This window comes from Pseudophryne corroboree, chromosome 6 (genome assembly GCF_028390025.1).
Source record: "Pseudophryne corroboree isolate aPseCor3 chromosome 6, aPseCor3.hap2, whole genome shotgun sequence".
Taxonomy (NCBI): Eukaryota; Metazoa; Chordata; class Amphibia; order Anura; family Myobatrachidae; genus Pseudophryne; species Pseudophryne corroboree.
Window position 1 is genome coordinate 56910832 of NC_086449.1, and position 27402 is coordinate 56938233.

A 27402-nucleotide genomic window follows, 5' to 3' on the forward strand; every position below is an offset into this window, starting at 1 on the left:
TGAAGGTACACTAGGCAGTGGATTTGGAAATCCCAGTACATCAGATGCCTAAGTGTAGCATCTGGGAGAATCTCACTAGATCATAATGTGACTGAGTAGTATCATGCCTCTAGTGTGGGGAGTTTGTATGTTCTCCTCTTGCTTGTGTGTGGTTTTCTCAGGTGATCTGGTTTCTACCTGCAGTCCTAGAACATACAGATAGTTTAGCGAGAAAAGAGAAAGTTTGACTCCTGGCCTACATGTCGCAAAGTACCGATGTTCAGTACTTTACGTATGTGCCGAACCCGTACGGTGCTTCTGGATGCAGCGCTGGATCACAGATGCATACAGAGGGCATCTATTTATATCAGAGGCCTCCGGTCACCTTAACATAATAAGTCATTGCCAGGGCCGGATTAAGGCAGGTGGGGGCCTAGGGCGACAAATATTGTGGTGCCCCCACTATCGCTGGCAAAGTGCCCCTCCCAATGCGCACGTGCGAGCATGCACACACACACCACACTAACACACACACCACACTCACACACGGACAGCGCACCAGAGCACACTCACATACAAACCACACACCCACCCACCTACCCACCTCTGGACATCCGAAGCGGAGCAGCACTGCAGCAGCATGACAGTGCAGCGGAGCACAAAGACTGTCTCACGGGATTTCCCCTCTTGATCCCCCCGAGATTGACTCCCCGGCAGCCGCTGTTAATGAGCAGCTGTGCTGCCAGAGGGGACTTCTCTGATTCAACAACAGAATGTGTGGGGGCCCCTAGTGTGTGGGGGCACCAGGACGGCCACCTCTGTCGCCCTTCACTTAATATGGTTCTGGTCATTGCTGCAGTTTCCACTAAGCAGCAGTAATGCACAATCTGTCCACATCTGAATTAGGCCCTTAGTGTAAAAGATAAGTTATAAAGTCATCATTTATAATAAAATGTACAATATATGCATATTAAAAAAAACAAAAAACAAAAAACATTAAAGCAATCTAATTATATGATGTGCTCTTTGTGTCCTTGTAATTGTTACTCTGTAATGGAGTTCCTTATACCATGAGTCATTTATCAAGAAATATACAAATCCATAATAAAATTTGTTAAAACAGATTGTTTATTTAAATTTGTAGGAGATGAAGTATTTATACAAACAAGGTTGATTCATAAATTGTTGGGCCCGGGACTAGCAAATATGCAGGACCCCCTGCCCTCCCTCATGATTTCAATAGGGGGAGGGATAAAGCGTGAGCAATAGTGAGAGAATAAAGAGAAGGAATAGAGGGACATGGTAAACAGAAACAGAAGGAATAGGTGGGAGAGAGAGAGAGAGGAGGAGATTCTATTTCACTCTATTACTTGTAGGAACCAGGCTGGGCCCCCTTCTCTGTCTGGGCCCTGGACTCCAGTACCAACAGTCCCCCCCTGATGGCAGCCCTGCAAATAAAAAACCACCTCATCTCATGAGGATAAGACAAGCACTTAAAAAATCTATCCAGCTGCTTCCAATATATTTTTATCCCAAAATCTAAAAGTCACATGTAGATGATACAGAGGGGTAAAATCCCAAAGTAATGAAGCCCCACTGCATCTCATCTGACTAATATCAGCTACAGTATATGATTTCATCATTTGGTAATAGTGTTAGAGGACTTTGACACATTTATATGTAGTGCATCTGTTTTCTTTCCTGAGGTAGGTTATTTGGTAGGTTTCAGACAGAATTGACCCCAGTGCGTGTCTGAATAGGTACTGATGTATAATAATATATCTAAATCAAGCTGTGTACTATTTGCAGGGTGTTCATATACACTAATGAATTTCAGAACATAGAATTTTTGAGGACAAAGGGCCTAATTCAAGTTGGATCTCTTATGTGATTCAACGCGCAGTTTCCTGATAGTTGGGAAAGAGTGATAAATGATCAACCAATCAGATTCCTGTAATTTTTCAATCACAGCCAGTTACATGGCAGTTAGGAAGCTGATTGGCTGGTACTTTATCACTCTTTATCTATTTCCACTTCATCACCTTTTAAGGTTTAATACATTTTACTAATAGATGTGCCTGTTAGCATAAACAATTAACGTTTCAAAATTCTGGGTATCTATTATATAGAGTTGGGTTGTGATGGAGTTCTGGTGACAAGTAAAAAATTAGCAGTAAATTATAGGCATCAAAAAGCTAAAGTGCACCTGCAGGACCGTAACTAGGTGTGTGCGGAGTGTGCCTAGCACACAGCACACTTGTGGAGGGAGCACATCGCTGGTGACGGAGAGTCTCCCGCTGTGCAGGAAGAAGCAGTACAGCTCCGGAGCTGTCCCCTTGCCTGCCCAAGTAGCCCCGCCTCCCACCCTGCAATACACTCCCCCCACCTTCCCAGAATGCCGGTGCTGACGCGATCTCTTTGCGCACTGCATACTGGGAGCAGACGCGGAGGTGGGAGCGATAGCATGTGGTGTTCTACATGCGGCCGCCCGCCTACCCGCCCACAAGCACCATCCAGGCCCAGGTCTGCAGACCGCCTGGGCCCTTGACACTGGAGAGGAGTCCTGCCGGCTGCCACCCACACAGTCCAGGATCCCGGCAGCAGCACTGCACTCGGCCAGCCTCAGGACTGGAGGGAGAGTGCTGACACCCCCCAATGAGTGCGGATGTTTCTGTCTTCTCTCTCTCTTTGTAAAAAGGGGTCTCTGCCAGCCTGATGTGTAAAAAGGGGCCTCTGCCAGCCTGATGTGAAAAAAGGGGACTTTGCCAGCCGGATATGTAAAAAGGGGGATTCTGGCAGCCTGATGTGTAAAAAGGGGATTCTGCCAGCCTGATGTGTAAATAGGGGTCTCTGTCAGCCTCATGTGTAAAGAGGGGACTCTGCAAGCCTGATGTGTAGAAAGGGGGATTCTGCTGCCATAATGTTTAAAATTGTGACTCTACCTGCCGTAATGTGTGATAGGGGCTCTACCTAGTGTAATTTGAAAAATCAAGATTACTGTACAGTGTAATATGAATAATATTATTAATTTATGGCCATGCCCCTTCCGCATGAAGCCACGCCCCTATATTTTTAAAGCACGCCTAGGGTGCGCACTGGCCCACAAAGAAATCATCTGGCTGTAATTACCATGTGCTGATATTTTTTTTTTGTACTACAAAGCATTCGATTCCTGGGCACACATCCAATGGTACAATGGTTAAAAATAATTTCTGTGTGCCCTGCGGGATAATACACTGCTCAAAAAAATAAAGGGAACACTAAAATAACACATCCTAGATCTGAATGAATGAAATATTCTAATTAAATACTTTGTTCTTTACATAGTTGAATGTGCTGACAACAAAATCACACAAATTATCAATGGAAATCAAATTTATTAACCCATGGAGATCTGGATTTTTAGTCACACTCAAAATTAAAGTGGAAAAACACACTACAGGCTGATCCAACTTTGATGTAATGTCCTTAAAACAAGTCAAAATGAGGCTCAATAGTGTGTGTGGCCTCCACGTGCTGTATGACCTCCCTACAACCCACCCAAGTGGCTCAGGTAGTGCAGCTCATCCAGGATGGCACATCAGTGCGAGCTGTGGCAAGAAGGTTTGCTGTGTCTGTCAGTGTAGTGTCCAGAGCATGGAGGTGCTACCAGGAGACAGGCCAGTACATCAGGAGACGTGGAGGAGGCCGTAGGAGGGCAACAACCCAGCAGCAGGACCGCTACCTCCGCCTTTGTGCAAGGAGGAACAGGAGGAGCACTGCCAGAGCCCTGCAAAATGACCTCCAGCAAGCCACAAATGTGCATGTGTCTACTCAAACGATCAGAAACAGACTCAATGAGGGGGGTATGAGGGCCCGACATCCACAGGTGGGGGTTGTGCTTACAGCCCAACACCGTGCAGGACATTTGGCATTTGCCTGAGAACACCAAGATTGGCAAATTCGCCACTGGTGCCCTGTGCTCTTCACAGATGAAAGCAGGTTCTCACTGAGCACATGTGACAGACATGACAGAGTCTGGAGACGCCAAGGAGAGCATTCTGCTGCCTGCAACATCCTCCAGCATGACCGGGTTGGCAGTGGGTCAGTAATGGTGTGGGGTGGCATTTCTTTTGGGGGCCGCACAGCCCTCCATGTGCTCACCAGTGGTAGCCTGACTGCCATTAGGTACCGAGATGAGATCCTCAGACCCCTTGTGAGACCATATGCTGGTGCAGTTGGCCCTGGTTTCCTCCTAATGCAAGACAATGCTAGACCTCATGTGGCTGGAATGTGTCAGCAGTTCCTGCAAGACGAAGGCATTGATGCTATGGACTGGCCCTCCCATTCCCCAGACCTGAATCCAATTGAGCACATCTGGGACATCATGTCTTGCTCCATCCACCAATGCCACATTGCACCACAGATTGTCCAGGAGTTGGCGGATGCTTTAGTCCAGGTCTGGGAGGAGATCCCTCAGGACACCATCCGCCACCTCATCAGAAGCATGCCCAAGCATTGTAGGGAGGTCATACAGGCACGTGGAGGCCACACACACTACTGAGCCTCATTTTGACTTGTTTTAAGGACATTACATTAAAGATGGATCAGCCTGTAGTGTGTTTTTCCACTTTAATTTTGAGGGTGACTCCAAATCCAGACCTCCATGGGTTAATAAATTTGATTTCCATTGATAATTTTTGCGTGATTTTGTTGTCAGCTTATTCAACTATGTAAAGAACAAAGTATTTAGTAAGAATATTTCATTCATTCAGATCTAGGATGTGTTATTTTAGTGTTCCCTTTATTATTTTGAGCAGTGTATATCTGCTCCTTGGAATCTTAATGTAACCAGTCAGGTTTTGACTTTTAATTTCTGAGCTTCTCTAGAACAATGGCAGAACCTGACGGCTGGGCGTTATAAAAACAATTATGGGAGCCGCACACATTATCAAATCAGCTTCTCAGAATCTTACTATTTACAAATCTTATTAACTCTAATCACTCATAAACGTACTGTATGGTAGACAGACAGACACTCCAAGACATGGAACAGACGGTACTAAACTTCATACATTAAAATACATTATCTAGGTGAGCAGACAAATGCTTCAGATTAAATTATAGTTTCCATGGGTCAAATGACTCTCATTTCTTAGTTATCACAAGATGTTAGCGGCTACGATCTTTATATATCAATGAACAGGTGGTACTGTATGTTTACTTATATAAATGGGGAGCCCAAGTTAAGCAATATTATCCAGATTATACCATGAAACTGCCTTACTGTGCCACTCAGCATGTGCCAACATTTTACAGGCTATAATCTGCTGAACTTTATATAATGACTTCCAAATATGCGTATTCTAATAATACTAATTTCACCATGAACTCATTTCTTGACCACAGAGTCTACAGGAAAGCATTGGTAAAGCAACAACATTCCTAAATGGGAAATATCTATCTCTGAAGAAGCCGTATTCTATTGCAATCACTTCATATGCTCTGGCCAGAGCTGGAAAGCTGCAGGACACAAACACACTGATGTCTGTATCTACAGGTATAGTAATGGGATGGAGCTTGATTAAGAGTTGACTTGACATAGTACTGCCTGGACTTGGTATAGTGCGCCAGGATATTGAAGTCTGCTGCTAGCTAACATTATTTAACCGAGTCCTGGTCGAATATGGATTGTGGTACCATGGTGCATCTAAGGTTACCCAAAACTTACACCAGAAATCTAACCATGCTTGATAATATTCATGTAAATTGGGTCCATTGGCAGAGGAATTACCATGAAGTCACAGCCACTACTACAATAGCTACGTGAAACTAGGTTACCCTGGGTACTCAGGCGCTTTAAGTATGTGATGCTCCAGCAAGCTGCGGCCTCAAAAACGGGGAAGTCACCCCCACAAAGATAAACAAAAAACAAAAGTAGAGGCTGCGCTAGATTTTAAAAATATAACAACAATGATCTAAATATAATAATAATTTTTTTTAATAAAGAGTATTAATCTAAAATAGTGTGGTGATTACACCATATATATGCAACATGATACAATTTAAAAGCATACAGTTTGATGAACTATACGTTATTAGGGTTACCCAAGTTGCCAGGAATTGAAGAGGGTTGGAGAATGGAAAGTCCGTTCCTGAGTAGTCCCCCAATGATAGTGTCGAGTACCAGCAAATTTAGGAGATAAGCAGTGTCCGATGTATTAGCAGATTACCGTTAGAGGTTATGATGCTCCAGAGTTATAAATGGTGAGCGCCTCATGCATTACGGTGGAAAGATGTCATCGGTTCAGCTTGCTATTTGAGTCCTCCGTAGGCAAATAGTGATCTGGATTTGGATGGGGGTGGTTCGGTCTTTCAACAGTAAGTTCCTGGCTTGGGTCCCCGTGCACTGACGCGTTTCTCTGCTGTCAACTAGCAGCTTTATCAAAGGTATCAATAGTTGGAATATGTGGGGTTTATATACCCCTGGCAATATGGTGGCTGATTAGCACCTGGTTGTGATGTTGCATAATTAACTAACAATAAACTTATAAACAGTATAAAATAATATAAAATCAAGTGTAAGGCAGACCTACCTCTCATAAGATGGGAATCATATAACAATAGTTCAATTTTAAATGAAATTTAATCATATATGAGTTGTATTAAACTTAAACAGCGAAGGGAAACAGGAAGTGTAAGTAAATGTAATGACCAATGGTTGCTTCTGTTGTGATTAGTATCACTATGGAGACATCACTCATAGGTATATCATTGGTTGGGGACCGGGATGGGAGCAACACAATCTCCTCCCTAAGCAAGGAGGTCCGGTCACGTGACTGTATATATGCCACGTGATCGGAGCTCCGGCCGTACCCACTTATATTATTTATTGGAAATGGGAGCAAAGGAAGTACGATCGCCGCCCCGGATATAGAGGTCCGATCATGTGATTATCATTATGTCACGTGATCGGAGCTCCCACCGCGTGCGTCAGAGCGTAAGGAACTATCACATGGTGGGCGCCGTAATGGTCACTTCCGCCCTCCAATCATGGAGGGACAACCATAGACAGCGTCCACCCAGGTACTTCCACCCGCACTATATGGGGGAAGACTTTCATAGGCGGCAGTTGTATTTCCGTCCTCAGCATTCAGCGCATCATCCACGTGGACTGATATGAATGTATTAGACAGAATCTGGATCGAAAGACACGTGACCGCATTGGACCTATAATAGAAAGATCTCACATAGTAATGCAGCTGATTATAGTCCCATTTAGAAATAAGTGGAAGAGACGCTTTTTATAAGAATATAAAAGGGCATAAAAATGGGAGAAATCTAATAAAATATATAAAAAAAATAGCAAATGTAACAAATACAGAAAGAGACGAACCCTATGGTCATAATAGCAATATTATGCTGTATTGGATATATTGTCACATGACCACTAGTATGTTAATTGAATTTAATAGTAAGATCGGCAGCATAATAATATTGATAGTAATGAAATCACTATAATTTCATAGATCAGCAACATAATAGTAAAACTAGTATGGTATTAGTATAATTTTATAGGGATTAGGAGAGAACAAAATTTGTTAAAACCAAATTCTGGGAACAGTATGACTCAAAAGAAGTGAATACATTAAAACTATACTTGGTGGAAACAAATGGAACCTTATTAGATATATATTTTATATTATCCTAATTGTTTGTAGATTAGTGGGTCCACTTATTCCCTATCAGTTGTTCTGCATCTTATCGCCATAATAGATGTGAGGTGCTAAATGAGGAAGAGAAAAACAAGGGGGTCTATCAGAGTTTTATTAAATGATGGTATTAAGTTCTATAGCTTCATTTAAACCACCCGGATGGATGGTACCCATTCGAAACATCCAGTAAGCTTCTTGTTGGCATAATTTTTATATCTATCACCCCCTCTATTGGTTAGAGGAATATGTTCCACCCCAATGAGTCTGAGATTTTTTGGATTCCCATTATGGGCCGTATGGAAGTGCTGAGAGACACTATGAGACTCAAGTCTCTTAATAATATTTCTACGATGTTCAAGAAATCTAACTTTTAATTTCCTGGTTGTGCGTCCCACATATTTAAGGTCACATTCACATATAAGGATGTAAATAACATAGGTTGAATTGCAATTAATAAAATGTTTAATTTCATACAGTTCATTATTATTTTCTGTTTTGACATGTTTAATTTTATTATCTATATAATTGCAAGTGATGCATCTACTCGCTCCGCATTTAAAGAACCCCTTGGTTTCTGTTTGAAGCCAAGATTTAGTTTGAGGTGCTAGTTTTATTTCAGGTTTCAGAAAGCTGGGTGCAAGTGTGTTCTTGAGAGATTTATTTTTTCCGAAGACAAAAACAGGATCAGCTGGTAACAACGGAGCTAGCAGATAGTCCTGTTTCAATATCTTATGGTTTCGTTTTATGATCTGTTTAATTTGGGAACAGCGGTTAGTATATGTGGAGATGAAAGCTAATGTTTGTCTTCTCCTGACTCATTATTTCTCTCTTTCTTATGGGACAGTAGTGTGTTCCTATCCATTTTTTTAGTATCCTCAAAAGCCTTTTTTTAAAGGGCTTCTGGATATCCCCTCTGTTGAAAGGACCCCAGCAGCTCTAATGCTTGCATTTCAAAGGATTCTAAGTCGGAACAATTCCGTCGGAACAAACACAGATGGGACCAAGGAAGCAGCCACTTGCATAATCCTATCTGCATACGTCATGTGCACCTGCCACTAATGGCACATTTCCAGCAGCAGTATCAATAGGCGCAGACCCAGGACCTTGTAGAAAACTGGCCCACACATAACATTGTACATCCATGGGACAGACAAAGTTGTAACCCACAGGCTTTATTGCCATAGAGATAGCCACAGCCTTGGACCACCTAGAAGCCCTGCCAGCAATCTGTGGAACATCCACATGAGAGGAGACACTAATCCCTTTATCAGCAGAGCCAGAGCTGCAAACCACTGCAACCAGGGACCCGGGAGCCACCACAGATGAACTTAAAGACCTACCCTGAACATTTGTACCATGGGCAACGTGTTTAATTGCATCCTCCCCTCCTGACACCTAGACATTTTCCATGGCCAGCGAATCAGCAGGACTAGACCCACCGGCCCTCCAAGTGCAGCCACATGTGACATGCATCTGGGCCAGAGAGCAAGGGCCAGAGTATAAAGCTTTACAGTCTCTGACAAAGCATGCACTGCTGGAGGCTGCTCTATGCCACCAATGTCCTAGTGCCTGGCCATGGAACCTGAGAGGCCCTAGATGGAGTACGGAACCATTGGCCATGGCTGAGACTCTTGCTACATGCTGTATGAGGAAGGGAGGGAGGGAGGGAAGGCACAGCAATATCTTTACTTCCCTAGTCCACGCCTGAAGAAGCAGGAGTCTGAGAGCAACAATAATATAAAACACCATACCAAACACACAACATACACAGCAAATGCTCCAATAGGCCAATGCGCAAAATATGCCACACTATACCAAACCCACTAACAATTTAACCCCTGCAACTAAATGTACGCTGACACATCCTGGAGGTTTGAATTATGGCTACCTGTTCACTCAAGTGAGACATTATCCGTCAGCACAGATTTTTGGCTGCCAACTACTTAACCACCTTATGGCACCTGCAAAGCATAGGACATGTTACAGTATATGGACTTCTTAGCCTTTAAGTTCCCTATTGTTACCTTTGTAGGTATGTGTCGCTCTTACCTCATTGCTGTGTAATGTATTAATTGCCTGCACTCTTACTAGATAACAGTAACTGGGTAGTGCCAGGCTCCCAGCACTTATCCCTGGAGGCTACATCCTATGCACTCCTCACGCTTCTGAATACAAAGCAGTTTGAACAAGCTGGACCAGTAGCTCGGTGGCTGACAGAGCAGAAGTTCTATGGAGTAATTTATGGAGCTACACAAGTATGTAACTTATACATACCTCACATTATATTATAACTCCCTCCTTGACCAATTCCTGCTGCTTGGTGCATTCTTGGGGGGTTAATCAGAGTTGTTAGCAAACCAAACTAAATTAGCAATTGGGCAAAACCATGTTTCACTGCAGGTGGGGTAGATGTAACATGTGTAGAGAGAGTTAGATTTGGGTGGGGGGTGTTCAAACTCAAATCTAAATTGCAGTGTAAAAATAAAGCGGCCACTAATTACCCTGCACAGAAACAATATAGCCCACCCAAATCTAACTCTCTCTGCACATGTTACATTTGCCCCACCTGCAGTGCAGCATGGTTTTGCCCAATTGCTTACTTTTTTGATTTGCTAACAACTCTGAATAACCCCCTTGGTGCATAGACTCCCAATAAAGTGACAAAGAAATGTAATAAATTGTGTGTATTTTTCATGACCAAAACGTATTATAAAATAATGTTTGTTTTTTTCGTAGTGACATCATTTTTAATTGAATGGTTATATAATTTTATGTAGCATTTATTGAAAAGGTAGTGTGCAAGCAGAGATGTTCCTCTGCACTGACTGCGTGTGAGAGAGGACTAGGTAAGGGGCAAAAGGACACAAATAAAACCAATGCACTAATAGATCGTCCTAAAATATCTAAAATTATTTAAACTTATCCTACATGCGCTTTTCACACTTGGGATCTAAATTGGTGAAATGCATCAGAGATATTAGTCAGCTTGGAGTATGCAGTATATCACTAAAATGATTTTGTTTTGAATATTCTTTTTAATATTTAAGAAATTTTTTCAGAGCTGTAACAATATCAATATATATATATATATATATATATATATATATATATATATATATATATACTGTAGTCTATAAGACAAAACGCATTTGTGTATACACTCTTGTGTTTACAATATATTTGCTGGATGCCATTTAATAATATGGGGTCAATGTTTTATAGGGAATGCATTGCAATAATAGTATTCATGGCAATGCAACATGTACACTGATTTCTGAGGTCAATCCTTCTCCATTTTGTGCACAGTTGCATATTATTTAACTCTAAATGCATTATATATAAAATGAGAGTCCCTTCCACTCACAAGGGCTAGCACTGATACATCACAGCGCTTCCTATTAGCATTGGACAACCAGGTTGCATATTAGACTTCGATTGAGGGGGATCCGGTCTGAAGATCGACAGTGTCTAGGTCGACAATGTTTAGGTCGACCACTATAGGTCGACAGTCACTAGGTCGACATGGATGGAAGGTCGACAGAGTTTCTAGGTCGACCTGTGCTAGGTCGACAGGTCTAAAGGTCGATATGAGTTTTTCACATTTTTTTTCTTTTTTTGAATTTTTTCATACTTAACGATCCACGTGGACTACGATTGGAACGGTAAAGTGTGCCGAGCGAAGCGAAGGCACCATGCCCGAAGCATGGCGAGCGAAGCGAGCCATGCGAGGGGACGTGGTGCACTTATTTGGGATCCCGGTCACTCTACGAAGAAAACGACACAAAAAAAAAAATCCTCATGTCGACCTTTAGATCTGTCGACCTAGCACATGTCGACCTAGAAACCCTGTTGACCTTCCATCCATGTCGACCTAGTGACTGTCGACCTATAGTGGTCGACCTAAACATTGTCGACCTAGACACTGTCGTGTATCAATCCTTTGAGAGAGATAAAATAGAGAAATTGGCCATAGCAACCATATTCTATCGAGCTTTAGGCAACTTCTCTATTCTGTCTTCTCTCCTGGTTGCTTTGAGCAACTCCTCTATTTTATCTCTCTCTGGGGCTTGATACATGTCCCCCGTAGCCCCAAAATTTACTAGCAAACTTTGTAAATATATAATCATTTGTAAGATAAGATTTATAATACTAAGAGCAACTGTTTATATTTTACTCTAACTTCTTAAGCTAACAGTTCTTACTGCTGTTGTCCATGCTGTAATTTCACATAACTACTTCTGTTCTAGGCTACTATCATGGTGTTACAAGCTCTTGCCCAGTATCAGATAGATGCTCCGCTTGTTAAAGATTTGGATATGGATATAACTTACCAGCTCCCTGGACAGTCAAAACCTATTATTCGTCACCTCACTCTTCAAAACTCCATGGTTGCATTTTCTGATCAGGTGAGAACTCACGCTGTATATGAGGGGAGTAACAATTGAACTACATATTGGAATGTCCCATAAGAGACCATGGCATCCGTGTCTGTATCTTTTGGCGATTGCACATCTGTGACTTTATGCAAACATATTATAGGGTATCCATACATGACATGTCTTTGTTAGGTCATAAACTTGTGGTGCTCCTGTGGGCTCCTTGGGAGTTTTTATCTCCACACCCATTATGAGAGACTTCCAGCTGGCCTTGGCTTCAAGTAATGAGATCAACACTTTTGGCTTATGTCCCCTGGATCACTGATGTGTGTAATCCCTGCTGTACCTGAGAATCAATCCAGACATGACTCCTATTTCATCCCATTCCATTGACTTTTTCTGAGGAACAACCAGCTAATTTTGTCCTGTGGGAACAGGGCTTTTACTCTGCTGTGTGCCCTGTGGTGTCAGTGTTCTCTACTGGTATAGAAAATCACTGATGTTAGCAGCCTCTTGATCCTGTCTTCTAAGTTCCGGTGTGCACTTTTACAAGATACATATACATCATACATTGTTTGCTTCATAATGAAAAATATATAAGTGGGCCCTTGGGCACCCTGCATATGGCTTTGTACATATGCAATCTCAGATAGGTATCTGCTCATTTATCATTTGCAAAATGCTGCAAAAAGATGTGAGACGTCTTCTCCAGGTTTACGCCCTGGTTATGCCCTACACTTCACACTTATCTCCATTACAGTTGAAGTGGGGTTTAACCACCCATCCACACCTTATGCCTGACTCCTTTGCCCCATCTTCCTAATATTGGCTTTCTACTCTGTTACATACTTGACACTATCAAGTGCCTGCCACCCTGTTATTTGGGGCTAGCTAGATTTGATTCCTTGCTCCTGTTTTTACATGGTCATTTCCAGTTGGGATCCTTTTTTTCCACTGCTCTGTCTGTCCTTTTCCTTGGCATACTCTAGATTAATATATGGGTATCCTTCTTGTAGCCTTTTCACTTCCTCTGCTCCTTTAGTCTTTCCTGAAGGCTCCATATGAGAACCACCCTTCCTCTTAGCCTAGATTATGTATGTCTCCTCTTCATTTATCACCTTTAGGGCTCTGATGATCCCAGTAAATTTTCTCTTTACCCCTTCACTTTTCAGTCCACAGATAGTTTGCAGTCAGAACCCTGTTCTATGTTAAAAAAAAAAAAAAAAAAAAACATGGAGCACCTAGTCATACCTACCCAATGAGACCTGGTAACGGTGGCATCTGTTTTTTTTTTTTTTTTTTTTTTACAATGCAATTTATAATACTAGGCCTCTACCTCACTTTAGATGTCACACTTTCATTATCAGGCCCTATCTCATTTGATGGGTTTTTTGGACATCCACAGCTCTCATGCGGAAGTTCTCAGCATTATTAAGGCTGTTTGTGCATTCTGATATGTTTTTACCTCAATACACTGCTCATGACTATCAAACTTTCCTTCAGTGTCCATAGGCTTTGCATCCTGACAATTGTTGCCATGCACCTTTCTTTGTATCTGAATTCTGCTGGTTTGCTTGGTCTAGCCTACATGTACACCTTCTGGTGCGTAGGGAGTGGGTATCTCCTCCAGGTTCAATATCCAACAGTGGATCTTGAGCACATTTTTGCTTGTAGTCAAATTACAGTCTCTTTCCCTCCATGCACCCTACCCCTTCTCCCTTTTGTTGGTTTCCATTGGTTAATGTTTATATGGGGTTGCAGTTATGTTTTATTGTTTGCCTGACTTGTTTCAGTGTCATTTAACAGCCGGAAGATATGATCGTAAGACATATTGTAGGTTCCTCATTCATATTCTGGGCATTTAAGTCCCTTGCTGCAATAAACATGTCCCCTTATCCAGTAACATAAAGGATACGCTGGCTGGGTTTTTTGTGGCATTTGTTGGAATACATTGTGAGACCAGTTGTGAGACGTTGGTTATGAAATCCTGGCGGTCACAATACCAACGCCAGGATCCCAGCCGCCAGAATGCTGGCAGCAGGCCAATCACTAGAAAGTCCCTTGTGGGCTAGGTGGCTCTCTATGCTCGCCACAGGTCTATTCCTACTCTATGGGTGTTGTGGACACCCACGAGTGGGAATAGCGCTGGCGCAGCTATCGGCATTCTCGACGGTCAGGATCCCGGCATCGGTATTCTGACTGCCGGGATCCCGATCACCAGGATTTTAACTACATCCCATTGTGAGAGGCTGCACTAGGCTTTCAAATCCCCAGGGTTCTGCCTGTGCATTTGGTATATAACAGGAATGCCCTTTTCCGACTTGTGGCAAGTGTTGGTGCTAGGTCAGTTGGTTTGATGTGTGTGATGGTGGTGGGGGTTGGGTATGGAATCCCGGTGGTGCTTTGGTTGGGATCAGTGGCATTCTGGTGCAGTCATTGGGTATACGCTCCTACACAGTAAGGGCTTGGCTGATAACATCCTACCAGGGGTTAGAGGCATCACCCTCCTTGATGTGATGTAATTGGCATGAACTGAAGGAGAGGCTGAAACCTTGAACATATACAATAGGCACCTGTGTTGAGTTGCTGCACCAGCCTCCCACCATTCATGTAATTATTACATTTATTTGATAGCTGTTTGTGACACAATGCAAATCGGTTTATGGAGTATGACACAGTCTGCAATCCATCATCAGCCATTAGGGGTTTATATTTTACTTTATTGTTACAACTGAAGAAATGTTTCTTTTCACAGACATCAGTAAGACGAGAATTCAAGGTTACTGCAAAAGGAAAGGGACAAGCAACTCTGAAGGTAAATTCCATTCATTCTTATGTTTATTTGATGACTGAAATCATGTTAATGTATAATATAAATTCAGAAATGATGCTGGCAACAAGGAAGATTGAATATTAGGCAATGGACTCGGTTTTGCAGAATTTTTAGTAAAATGACCCCCGTGCCTGAAAACAACCCTCCCCATAGAACTGACGCCACAAATATTAAAGGGAAAAATGGTGGTTCATTTACTGTTATCTCTTTTCAGTAATATTAAAGTTTTTCTATTATGTTTGGTAGATCGGCTTCTAAACCGCTCATCCACTTCGCCCTATTCAATTTTTGGTCAAACATGATTAAATAACCAATTATTTTGTTTTGAAATGCTGGACAGAGCTGTAATCACATTATACAGAACATGTATGCAGTAAAGTAAAGCAAACGAGTTCCTGTTTTGTCAGTGGTAACTTATTTTGTCTCAGACCTTTCTTCATGTGGCTGGAAACCTGGCCCATGTGGCCACAGCACTGGGGGGGTTAATCCCTTACGCTGCAACTCCTTATTCATATACAGAGGTGTAGCGTGAAGCCATGGTAGCCATGCTACAATGCCCCCCTCCCCCACCCTCCCCCCCTCCATATGGGGTTATTAAAGAGGAACAAAAATAAATGCATATAGGGTTATTAAAGAGGAACAGAAATAAATATTAAGGGCAGCATCAAACTGGGGCATGGCGGGCTGGATATTCCATCCTACTAGCAGTATTACATATTAGGCCGCACCTAGAAATGTCCCCTATATATTATGCTACACAGTAATGCCCCTTATACATTATGCTACACAGTAATGTCCCCTATGCATTATCTTACACAGTAATGCCCCTTAAACATTATGCTACACAGTAATGTCCCCTATGCATTATCTTGCACAGTGATGCCCCTTAAACATTATGCTACACAGTAATGTCCCCTATGCATTATCTTACACAGTAATGCCCCCTATACATTATGCTACACAGTAATGTCCCCTATGCATTATCTTACACAGTAATGCCCCCTATACATTATGCTACACAGTAATGTCCCCTATGCATTATCTTACACAGTAATGCCCCTTAAACATTATGCTACACAGTAATGTCCCCTATGCATTATCTTACACAGTAATGCCCCTTAAACATTATGCTACACAGTAATGTCCCCTATGCATTATCTTACACAGTAATTCCCCCTATACATTATGCTACACAGTAATTCCCCCTATACATTATGCTACACAGTAATGCCCCCTATGCATTATCTTACACAGTAATGCCCTCATACATTATGCTACACATTTGCCACCCTCCCAAGCAATTCACCTCCCCATGTGTCCCTCCAGCAGCTTCTCACCTCCCCCTGTGTGGATTTGGATTGGAGTCGGGACGTCAGCGCATCTGCAGCCGCAGCCCCAGCCCGAGAGACAGTGCCACCGTCATGCAAATCTGTAGCCAGTAGCAATCCAATAGGGATCATGGCCTGGCAGCTGCTGCCGATTGGCTGCTGGTCTGCGAGCTCCGATTGGCTTACAACCAGCACAAGATTTGAATGACTGCAGCACTGTCTCTTGGGCTGCAGTTGCAGGTGCACTGACGTCCCAGGTCCACACTGTCCAAATAAACACTGCTGCCTCTGCTGCCTGGGTCCTGCCAGATGTCAGGACTACGGCTGCAGTGCCCTTGCCGTAGCAGGCACCCGGAGTACGAACTCCACCTCTGCACTCTCGCCACACCCCTGTTCATATGAGCTATTGGCACTAGGTACCATGTACTGTAACTGTGTTTGTAATTTTTTTGTTATATTTAATGCACTGTGCACAGTTGCATACCTCGGAAACTGTCCCGATTGCGTGGTACAGTCCCATTTTTCATGGAGTGTCCCACCCGTGGACCGCAGGGTCCCGCAGTGGGAGGGACAGTTGGGAGATCTCTCTCACTTGTGGCTTTGCTTAGCAGAGCAGCTGTGAATAGACTCTGTGCACATGCGCACAGCATCTATTCACTGTCAGAGAGGGAAAGGGGGCATGGCTAGCAGCTCACAGAGCGCTGTCCATGTCCTCACAGTGATTAAAACGGGGGCGTGGTTTGCAATTGCGGCATTTGCCATGGGGCCACACTCCCTAGCTGAGAGGCCATGGCCCCATATTCCCCTCTTCAGTGAATCGAGGGTGGGAGGTGTGCAGTTGTAGAACTGTGGAAACAAATGTCTTACTGTATTGACTAAACATGTTCAGAGATGCTCGAGCACCAGCATAGGAGGTCATACTCAGATGGAGAATCTGGACCTAGCTGGTGCAAATTTCCATGGTGCATCTAAAGGCCCACCAGTCTGTACACCAGTCCTTGCACAAGGCTGTACACCAGGGAAGGGCTTTGTAGTAGCATTAGCACAGTCTCAGACGCAACATTGGCAAAAGATGGAAAGACGGTCACGGTTACGTCCAACTCAGAATCAGGCCCTACGTGGAATTCGCTATTTCCTATATAGAAATTTTTATTTCACGATAAAATGAGGAACATTCATGGTACCAGCTGTATGTAATGAGTCTGTGTGACGGTTATAGGAAGATCATGTGTGTATACAGCATCACATTACTGATACAACTGTTTACTGTGCATCAGTTATTACTTATTAATCAGTGATGATGCCATTCTTTCTCCAGTTGTTATCTGTGTATTACGCTATTGAGACAGAAAAGGAGAAGACATGTAATAACTTTGATCTCTCTGTGAAAATTAAAGATGAACCTTTAGGTGAGTATGTGTGTCCTTACAAATGGGTTTTACAGTAGCATCTTCTGTCTGTATGGCTATAAAGATGACATGGGTTGGGTATCGGATCCCGGTGTCCAGGATCCCAATGGTCAGCATACCGATACCGGTATCCCAGCTGCCAGAGTGCCGTCAGGGGGGACGAGCGCAACAAAGCCCCTTGCAGGCTCGGTGCACTTGCCACGCTGCGGGTTCTGTGGCTTGCTGCACTTGCCACAGGTTCTATTCCCACTCTATGGGTGTGGTGGAACCCACAAGTGGGAATAGTCCTCGACCCCCTGCCAGCATTCTGGCAGTTGGGATCCCAGTGTCGGTATGCGGACCCGGCGGATCTCGACCACCGGGATCGTGACTACATCCCGATGAGACATCTGCTATATCTAGAAAAATTTCCAATAAGCCATAGTGTTTTTGGATGTCTTATGCTATCTGCACGGCGCATTGTAGATGTCTTGCTTGTGTTACCAGGTGTTCAGTGCTATATTTTGTTTTTCAAGTTAATCCTTAAACTCATCTGACCAATCTGCGTCCCATTCACGACCAATGCATCGAGCCACATATGTACAAGTTTAGGCTGCCGAGAAGGAAGATCCTAAGGTTCTCTTTAGCAAAACGGTCCTAAAATAGCTGATTCATTTAAGTTTTGTTAAATTGCAGGGTTAAGGGGATGTTACAGATTTATGGTGAGTCTTCAGCTAGGGAAAGAAATAGTGGTGCAATTGCATAGCTAAGGAGAGAGAAAAGGAGCGGACACTGTACTGCATAAAATAAGAGATATTGGACAGAGTATAATTTCAAGGGAATTATCAGAAAGGGATATGAGAACAGAAGGGGCCGATAGCTGTTACACACGAAGGGATAGAGGGTCTAATTCAGCATGAGTTGTAGTTAACTATTCCACTAACATGCGGGTGTCCACCCAGCACAGGGCAAGGTCGCCCCACGTGCCGGGTCCCGCCCCCACCCTGCTAAAATGCCAGCAGTTCGCTACACAGCGATGCGCTCGCATGTCTAGGGTAGCCCCCCTGCTGACTACTGCGTAGGTAGTCACCGGGCCACTGCGTTTTGGGTCTCAGCGGCTGCATGTGACATCATGCAGCAACAGCGGCCTGCCCCGCAAATTGTTCGGACATGACTGCATTATCCGTACCACGCCCCCCCCCCAACGTTGCAATGCCATTCCAAAAATGCTGCATCGATGCCCCCGCCTGCCCCGCGAACGCCTCTGCCTGTCAGTCAGGCAGAGGCGTTCACATAAGTGAACTCAAATGTGACTCATGCTGAATTAGGCCCAGAGTTAGGAGTAAAGATGAGCGGGATCTGGTTTCCCTGAAACTGAACCCACCTGAACTTAGGGGTTTCCACCATATCCGAATCCCTGCTTGGATCTCCCTGCCGGGCTTGGATCCGATAACAAGGCTAAACACAGAGAATCCTGGAGTTGGATCTCTGTGTTTTGGTCCAGAAGGTTGGCTGCTGTCGGATCCAATCAGTGGCCACTACCAAGGTAACAGGCCAGTGGTTGGCTGAGGATGGTTGTCTCTCGGCCAACCACTGGCCTGTTACCATGGTAACAGGAAGCTGATTGAATCCGACAGGCAGAAGTGAAGAAGCCTGTCAATCAGCGTCCTGCTCTCCGCCAATTGTACCTATCCCCGGTCTCCCCTCCCCTGTGTCACCTGCCCCCCTGCCTTGGCCCCCTGTGCCCCCTCTGCTATCTGCCCCTGTGCCCCCTCTACTGGCAGCCCATGTGCCCACTCTGCTATCTGCCCCTGTGCAGGGCTGCCATCAAAAATTGTGGGGCCTGGGACTGACAAAAGAGACGGGGCCCCTCCACCCCCCCCCCCCCCCCAAAAAAAAAAATATTCTGCCATACCACTCCACCTTTATGTGATTACATATAGGTGGAGTGTTGTGGGCCTACAGCAATGATTCACAGAGAGCTGATGTGCAGTTAAACGCTTGTTTTAAAAAGTCCTCCCTGTGCATCAGCCCGCTGTTGTTTCACAGCCTAGTGCAGCTCTCCAGGTTTTGGTGCTAGGAGAAAGGGGTGGGCCGCCCTCTCTATAAGAGCCCGGAACACCAGTCCCCACAGTCCCCTCCTATTGGCTGCCCTGCCCCCGTGCCCCTCTGCTGGCTGCCCCTATGCCTCCTCTGCTGGCTGCTCATGTGCCCCCTCTTAGATCTGACTGTGTTAGAGATTTGAGATGTAATTAATAACAGGGGGCCTGATTCAGGTGCTGTTACTATCAAGACGGACGTTATCAGAAATGTTTATGAAAAGTCCTGTGCACACGAAAATTGTCCATTCTTTCTATGCAGCCGCTTTCATTGACATGCTCGTGACACATGTGTGTGTTCAGGTTCAGGTAACATGGGGTTGTAAAGTTTATTAAACTGCCATCCGGTCTGCCACTGCAGTGCCACTCTGTATCCTAGATGTGGTTGTGCCACCCACTGCTGTCGCTTAGCTTAGTCAGCCAGATACTGTAGCTCGGTACAACCTTTTGGCCTAAACTCAAAACAATAATGTGAGCTGTGAGGTGGTCAAAATTGCCTGGAAATGATTAGAAATTAATTTTACTGAGGTTAAAATACTGTAGGAACCCCAAAAGGCCAAATTAGGGAATTTTAGCTGTTTTTATAAAAAAAAAATAAAAAAAAATACTGACCCAAAACCAAAAACACGTGAAGCGGTTTTGGCAAAACCAAATCCAAAACACAATGATAAATTAAAGCCAAAACCAACAAAATTGGGCTTACACACATCTGTAGTTAGGACTAGGAGTAGTGTAGCTACAGACACAGTACTGTTATGTGAGTGGACTGCAATACGCTGGGAGAGCAGTGTCAGAACCAATGGATACAGAGATACCAAACAAGGAAAGGGAACAGAAATTGATTCCATACTGCTCCCCGTGATTACTGCGATCTGTAGATGAAGGACTGTTAGCAGTACCTACAGTGGCGTAAGTTTGTCCCAGTTGCCCGGAGGCAAGAAAAATATTGGTCCCCCCCTATATATCATCCGTAAGCCAATAAGATGCCGTTTTGACATCCGAGTAAAACCGAACCCGCTCATCTCTAATTCTAACTATATGAAGCTACTACAAAACCCGTTGCAACTAGGCAGATCTATGTAGTGGTCCAACCACACGCTACATAGATCTGCTCAGTCACTCACAATGCTGATTATTTCTCTGACAATTAATTTGCAAGTGTCAAATCCAGGATTAGAACCCACAACGTATTACACTGGAAGCATGCACCTTACTGGTGGAGATATTTGCTCTTGCATAGGAAGCAGTGGCGTCACGCGGGGGGTGCGGCCCGCACCCGGGTGTGACGCCTGGAGGAGGGTGACACCAAATGTCATCTCCTCCACACTGACAGGAACCAGGTGCTGCAGTGAGAAAGTCTCCTACAGCACCCGGCTCCTGTCACAGAAGAGGAGCTGACAGCAGACGGAGACTGGCTCTGGGGGAAGCCCAGCATCTTCGGAGATGCTGGGCACGCCCCCAGAGTGACGATCCCGGGATCCCAACGAAGCCACGCCCCCTACGTACACGACCACGCCCCTTTTTTGCTGCGATCGTGGCAGGAGATCAGGGGCGCGCACCGGGTGTCACCACACCCGGTGACGCCTCTGATAGGAAGTATGAGAATTCTAACTATATGAAGTTACTTTTAATTGTCAGAGAAATAACTTCATATAGTTAGAATTCTCATGTTTGCTTTATAGGAGCAAATAGCTTCATCAGTAAGGTGTCTGCTTCCAGTGAATCTGTAATAAAGAGGGTGTGATTTGTATGGTGTAGTGACTAGTGGGGAAGTCGGCTACGGAAGAGATACCGGCTGCTGTCAATTAACTTAATTGATTAATGTCGCTGAACACACGGAACAGGAGGAGAGGTGCCCCCCTTCAAAGCAGGAGCCCGGCGGCAGCTGACTCCGTTGTCTCCCAGAGTTCTGCCTCTGAGTACCTAGAATCTCTGTGAATTCATCTGGGGGTTGTGCTTTCAGCTGTGCGGCTCCGACTCACTTTCCCCGAGCAGTGAGAGAGGCGAAAACTCTAGAATCCTTCAAAAACAGACTCAAGACTTCCCTGGTGTCTCACGCATTTCTCTAATGTCCCTTGTTACCCTTTTTTCATTTTCTGTGTCGTAAAGGCAAATGTAAAGCACAGTGAGTACTAGTGGGAGAAAAGTGCTATATAAATAACATTATTATTATTATTATTGTTATTATTATTATTATTATTATTATTACTCGTGCAGGAATTTAAAATGTTACAGACCTATATGTATCATTATCTCTAAAGTAAATATAAAACTTTCCACACAGCTAAGGGTCCAGAAGGCACAAAATCAACAGTCTCCATTACCATCTGCACCAGGTAAGTCATATTATTTGTTTATTAATTGTTTATTAATAGTTTCTTATATGGCGCAGAATACTGCATTCGCTTTACAATTGAAACAACAGTGATTACAAAACTGAGTAATAACAGACAGACATTGGTGCTCATTCTGAGTTGATCGCTAGCTGCATTCGTTCGCTGTGCAGCGATGAGGCTAAAAAACTGCACTTCTGCGCATGCGTATGTGGCGCAATGCGCACGCGTGACGTACTATTATCACGAACGATGTCGTTTCACACAAGGTCTAGCGATGCTTTTCAGTCGCACTGCTGGCCGCAGAGTGATTGACATGAAGTGGGCGTTTCTGGGTATCAACTGACCGTTTTCAGGGAGTGTTCGAAAAAACGTAGGCGTGCCAGGAAAAATGCAGGCGTGGCTGGGAGAACGCAGGGCGTGTTTGTGATGTCAAAACAGGAACTGAACAGTCTGAAGTCATCGTAAGCACTGAGTAGGTCTGGAGCTACTCTAAAACTGCACAAAAAAAATGCCGCCGCTCTGCGATCCTTTCGTTCGCACTTCCGGTGAGCTAAAATACACTCCCTGTGGGAGGAAGCATAGCGTTTGCACGGCTGCTTAAAACTGCTAGCGAGCGAACAACTCGGAATGACCACCTTTAAGCTAAAGTCTACTCCTACTACTCATGAGCAGTATATTACACTTACTTGAGCACATGCCAGGGATAAGAGATATCCAGCGCCTGATTCAGAGGAGGACACAACGTTGATGTTTGTGCATTTGAGCCATTATTTGCTACTGTGCCTGTGCAAAATGTCCTGCGGCCCCCTATGGGGCAGGTGTTCCCCTGAGTGTACGCAGAATCCTCTGTTGCTGATGGAGGTGAAGGCATTAGAGCAGACACCATGAACCATAAAGATGTATCTCCTGTGCTCCACACAGCTAGTTGCAGCTCAATATGGAAGTTCAGAACCACTGGTATAGTTGCCCTTCCCTTGTGCATTGAAAGATGGGTGTCTCAGTGCTTGCACTCTCCGCCACACGCTGCTGCACAAGGGGACAGCTGAAACCAGCATTTGCATATTATCACTGCTCTGACTAGACTCAGGGTTTTTCTTAACTTTTAGTGTTTTTGGACTTTTTCATACCTTAGCTCTCCATGTCGGTATAGAGTTGGTTCTAAAGCTTGTGGCGAGCGCAGCAAGCCACTGAGCCCGAAGAGTGGCGAATGTTTTTGACCATTTTCATGTCGACCTTTTCACCGTTTTTACCTTTTGACCCTGTCGAGCTTTTTTGCTGTCTAACATGTGGTGTCTATCTATTGACTGTCTCACTAGACACTGTCTATCCATTATGCCACACCCAAGCTGAGCTGTATACAGTTCACTACTTCTGGGTGTCCACAGCTGCGTGCAAGGCTGTCAGCCAATGGATGGGCAGCTGCATCTATAATGGACAACCACCGGAAAACTGCAATTCAATGGAAAAATAAATTTCAGTGGATTGGGACTATCGATGGTTGCTAACCATCGTATTCCAATGTCCATCCCTAGCAGAGCCAGCCCTAGGCATAGGCAAAGTAGGTAAATGCCTAGGGGACCGAGCAGCTTCTGCTGATTAAAATGATATGCAGCATGCCTATATTCTATGTGTGACTGTGGCTCTATCTGCACTCAAAATGCATTACTAATGTGCAGCATATGTGTACGGGACATTATGTGTCATGGACCTTTATATTTCACACCCCTGTGAAAATAGGGATTGCTTTATTTTATTCCGTAGTAACATAGAAAAAATGTACAATTGTGCTTACACTGTTAGAATGAATACAGATGCTGCTATCAAGAACCACATACTTGATAGAATATCACAATCCTTTTCCGTAAAGAGTAAGTTCTTTAATTCAAACCCAATAATGGGGTAAATGGACTGAAAGCAAAAGGAAATACAAAAGTGCAGATACCAAAAGATACCATGAAATTTTTAATGATTATTATATTGCATTCACAAACGTTGATATTTAAGGAGCATATAACACACTATTGATCCATGAAGGTGCATGATTTAGATCCAATGAATCTCTCAACGATGTAGATAAGATAAAAATAGCTGGTACACGGGAGCACAAATATACTCATCAGGCAAGCAGTACCCAAAGGACCCACAGAGTTCCGGATACTCGAGGTTCCCCAAATAAAAGAGTCTTGATAGTAGTAGTTCCGATTCCAGTCAGTAAAGGCCCGTACACACTGGTCGATATATCGGCCGTTTTCTTGAACGGCCGATATATCGCGGGAGCGTCGGCCAGTGTGTACGGGCGATACGTCTGTGAACTCCGTCGTTCACAGACGTATCGCGTCGGCTGCGCAGCACAGCCGACGGCCAATATATCTAACGATATATTGGCGCTTCGCTGTGTGTGTACGGGGCGGTCGTCCGACCGCCCATACACATGCTGCGGCGGCCGGCGGTGATTGACAGGTGAACTGGGTGGGCGCGCCTGCCCGCCCAGTTCATGACGTCAGTCCCCCGACGGATCGGGCAGTGTGTATGCACAGCACACTGCCCGATCCGTACATAGATATATCTGCAGATCAATTGATCTGCAGATATATCTACTAGTGTGTACCCACCTTAAGTAACAAAATAGCCACACATTGCTTATTGCATTTCGAACCAAACTAGGGTAGTCCTTCCGAGTTGATCGCAGCCAGCAACTTTTTACTGCTGCTGCGATCAATAGTCCACGCCTATGGGGGAGTGTATTTTAGCTTAGCAGGGCTGTGATCACTTGTGCAGCCCTGCTAAGCTAAAAAAATTTCAAGCAGAACGAGAATAGCCCTGGACATACTTACCCTGTGCGATGGATCCAGCGATGATGGGCCTGGCTTTGACATCACTCCTCCGCCCATCATTGTCCTGGACACGCCTGCGTTATACTCACCACTCCCCGAAAACCGTCTCCAACGGTCCGGATCCGCCCTGGAATGCCTCCTTCCTGTCAATCTTCTTAGCGGTCGCCTCCGCGACCGCTTCCGTCGGTAGCCGCGGCATAACCCGGCGACCCCTGTCGCCGGGCAACGTTGCGCACTGCGGCCGGCGCACATGCGCACTTCGCACTCATTCACACCGCAGCGAAAAACCTCTGTGTGCGAACGGGTCGGAATGACCCCAAGGTTCTTCCTCCCAGTGGTCTTATTTAAATACCTTTCTAATTATCCTAAATTGGACACAGCAGTTTGATGTAAAAAGACTTCCTGCTTCCGCGGGCCAGAACCGATAGCTGGAAGTCACGTTTTGCGTTCCAACTCTAGTTCGTCACTTCCTGTATCCGCCGCTCGGACCAGCAGACAGGAAGTGACAATTGCGTTCCACTTGAAGACTTGTGTGTTCCATTCTGGTGGCCGCTTAGCGCATACCCGTAAGTATGCGTTCCAGTTCCCGGTGTGCAGTCCATAATAAACACAGATAATCTAATCAAGATACCAGGATTTTTCCATTGATGATCACAAAAGGGCACATTTACAGATGTCCTACGTTTCTCTATGTCTTCAAATAGTTATAAAATCCATGGGTGCGATGTACATAAGAACAAATAAAACAAAGTATTAGAAGGAATAATAGAACATAGTATTGATGAGTAAAAAATGTATAATTAATATATCAATGTATACACTTATTTACAAAAATATATATACATATATATATAAAAATATAAAAATATACACACATATATAAAAAATACACACACACATACATATATATATATATATATATATATATATATATATATATATATATATATATAGGTCTACTGAGAGTGGAATACACTTTGACTTTTTTCAGCCTCCGAGTGCCGCTTCCTTTATTCATCATATATATATATATAAAACACATACTGTGTATATATATATATATATATATATATATATAAAACACATACTCTCTCTCTCTCTCTCTATATATATATATATATATATATATATATATATATATGGAAACAGTAGATAGCAGAATCTGATAACAGCACATTGGTAAATGGATGGATTAAAATTATGTGAAAAAACATTTCAAAGTCAGTATTCAAACCCTTTGGTTGGAGAGATCCCAATTTAAAAATCCATTTAATTTCTGCCTTAGCTAATCAACTTTCTATATCCCTAGTTTTCCAGGTGGGTTTTATTTGTTCCATCCCCAAGAAACTTTTTATACAACATTCTTTCCTATCATGTTGATTTATAAAATGAGACGAAAGTGAATGGGTATCCAATCCTTTCCTTATATTATAAATATGTTCAGCAAGACGAGTCTTAAGACACCTACTCGTCTTCCCGACATAAGCAAAGCCACAGATACATTCAATAACATAAATTATATTTTTAGAATGGCAGGTAATAAAATCATTAACTTTATAAGTCTCTCCATTGATGGTAAATGTAACTATTTTACTTGAAGGGCTTTTTACTGTTCTGCAGATTAAACATTGTCCACACCGGTGGAACCCTTTAGTTCTATCACTTATTTTGGTTCCATCATTCAAAGTGCTTCTTACGAGTTTGTCTTTTTGAGGATGCAGCTTTTCGATATATAAAAGTCGGGCCTTCCGGTATTTATTTTCCTAAAACAGGATCTTTCTTTAATAAATGCCAGTTTTTCCTAAAAATATTTTACATTTCTATATGGAGGGGATTATATTGATTTATAAACGCCCACTTATTTCTATCTCCATCAATCACTACACTTTTTGTTTTTTGTACCAAAAGATCTTCTCTTTTAATTCTCTCTATTTTAGCTTGTGCTTTATCCGGATGTTTCTCAGAATATCCCTTAGAAAGGAATCTGTTAGTGGTTTCTACAATTTGGACACTAGAGGGTCACTACAGTTTCTTTTTATTTGTGTGTACTGACTAAAAGGGATTCCATCTTACCAACTGTGGTGATGTGACCTTTCCCTATCTAAGTAGCTGTTTGAATCCATTGCTTTTCTAAAAGTTTTTGTCTTAAAGCATCCTTCTATATAAATACATAAGTCTAAAAAGGGAATTTCTATTGTACTAATATTAAAAGTAAAATGGATATTAAAATCATTCTTGTTTAACCCATCAAGAAAAGTGGAAAGGCTAGTATTATCACCATGCCATAAAAACAGAACGTCGTCAATATAACGATGCCAGGATACCAGACTTGCCCCCATATGGTTCTCATTGAAGATATAAATATTCCCAATATGCCATGTATACATTTGCATAACTGGGGGAAAATCTATTACCGATGGCGGTCCCAACCTGCTGAATGTAAAACGTACTATCAAAATAAAAGTAATTATTATCCAAAATAAAAGTGATTCCATCTATGATGATTTTTTTTGTGGGTTCATCATAATCACTCCT

The 27402-nt window shown here is 43.5% G+C and overlaps 1 protein-coding gene across 1 annotated transcript in view; it reads left to right on the forward strand.

The window, feature by feature from the left end:
* Positions 1 to 27402, forward strand: part of LOC134936119 (A.superbus venom factor 1-like) — a 147197-nt gene that overhangs the window by 111041 nt on the left and 8754 nt on the right. Inside the window, exons 27-32 of the mRNA XM_063931028.1 lie at positions 5368 to 5518; positions 9765 to 9928; positions 11921 to 12079; positions 14805 to 14864; positions 17529 to 17619; positions 21982 to 22033. Of these exons, the coding sequence (XP_063787098.1) occupies positions 5368 to 5518; positions 9765 to 9928; positions 11921 to 12079; positions 14805 to 14864; positions 17529 to 17619; positions 21982 to 22033 (677 nt within the window). The remainder of the gene's footprint in view (positions 1 to 5367; positions 5519 to 9764; positions 9929 to 11920; positions 12080 to 14804; positions 14865 to 17528; positions 17620 to 21981; positions 22034 to 27402) is intronic.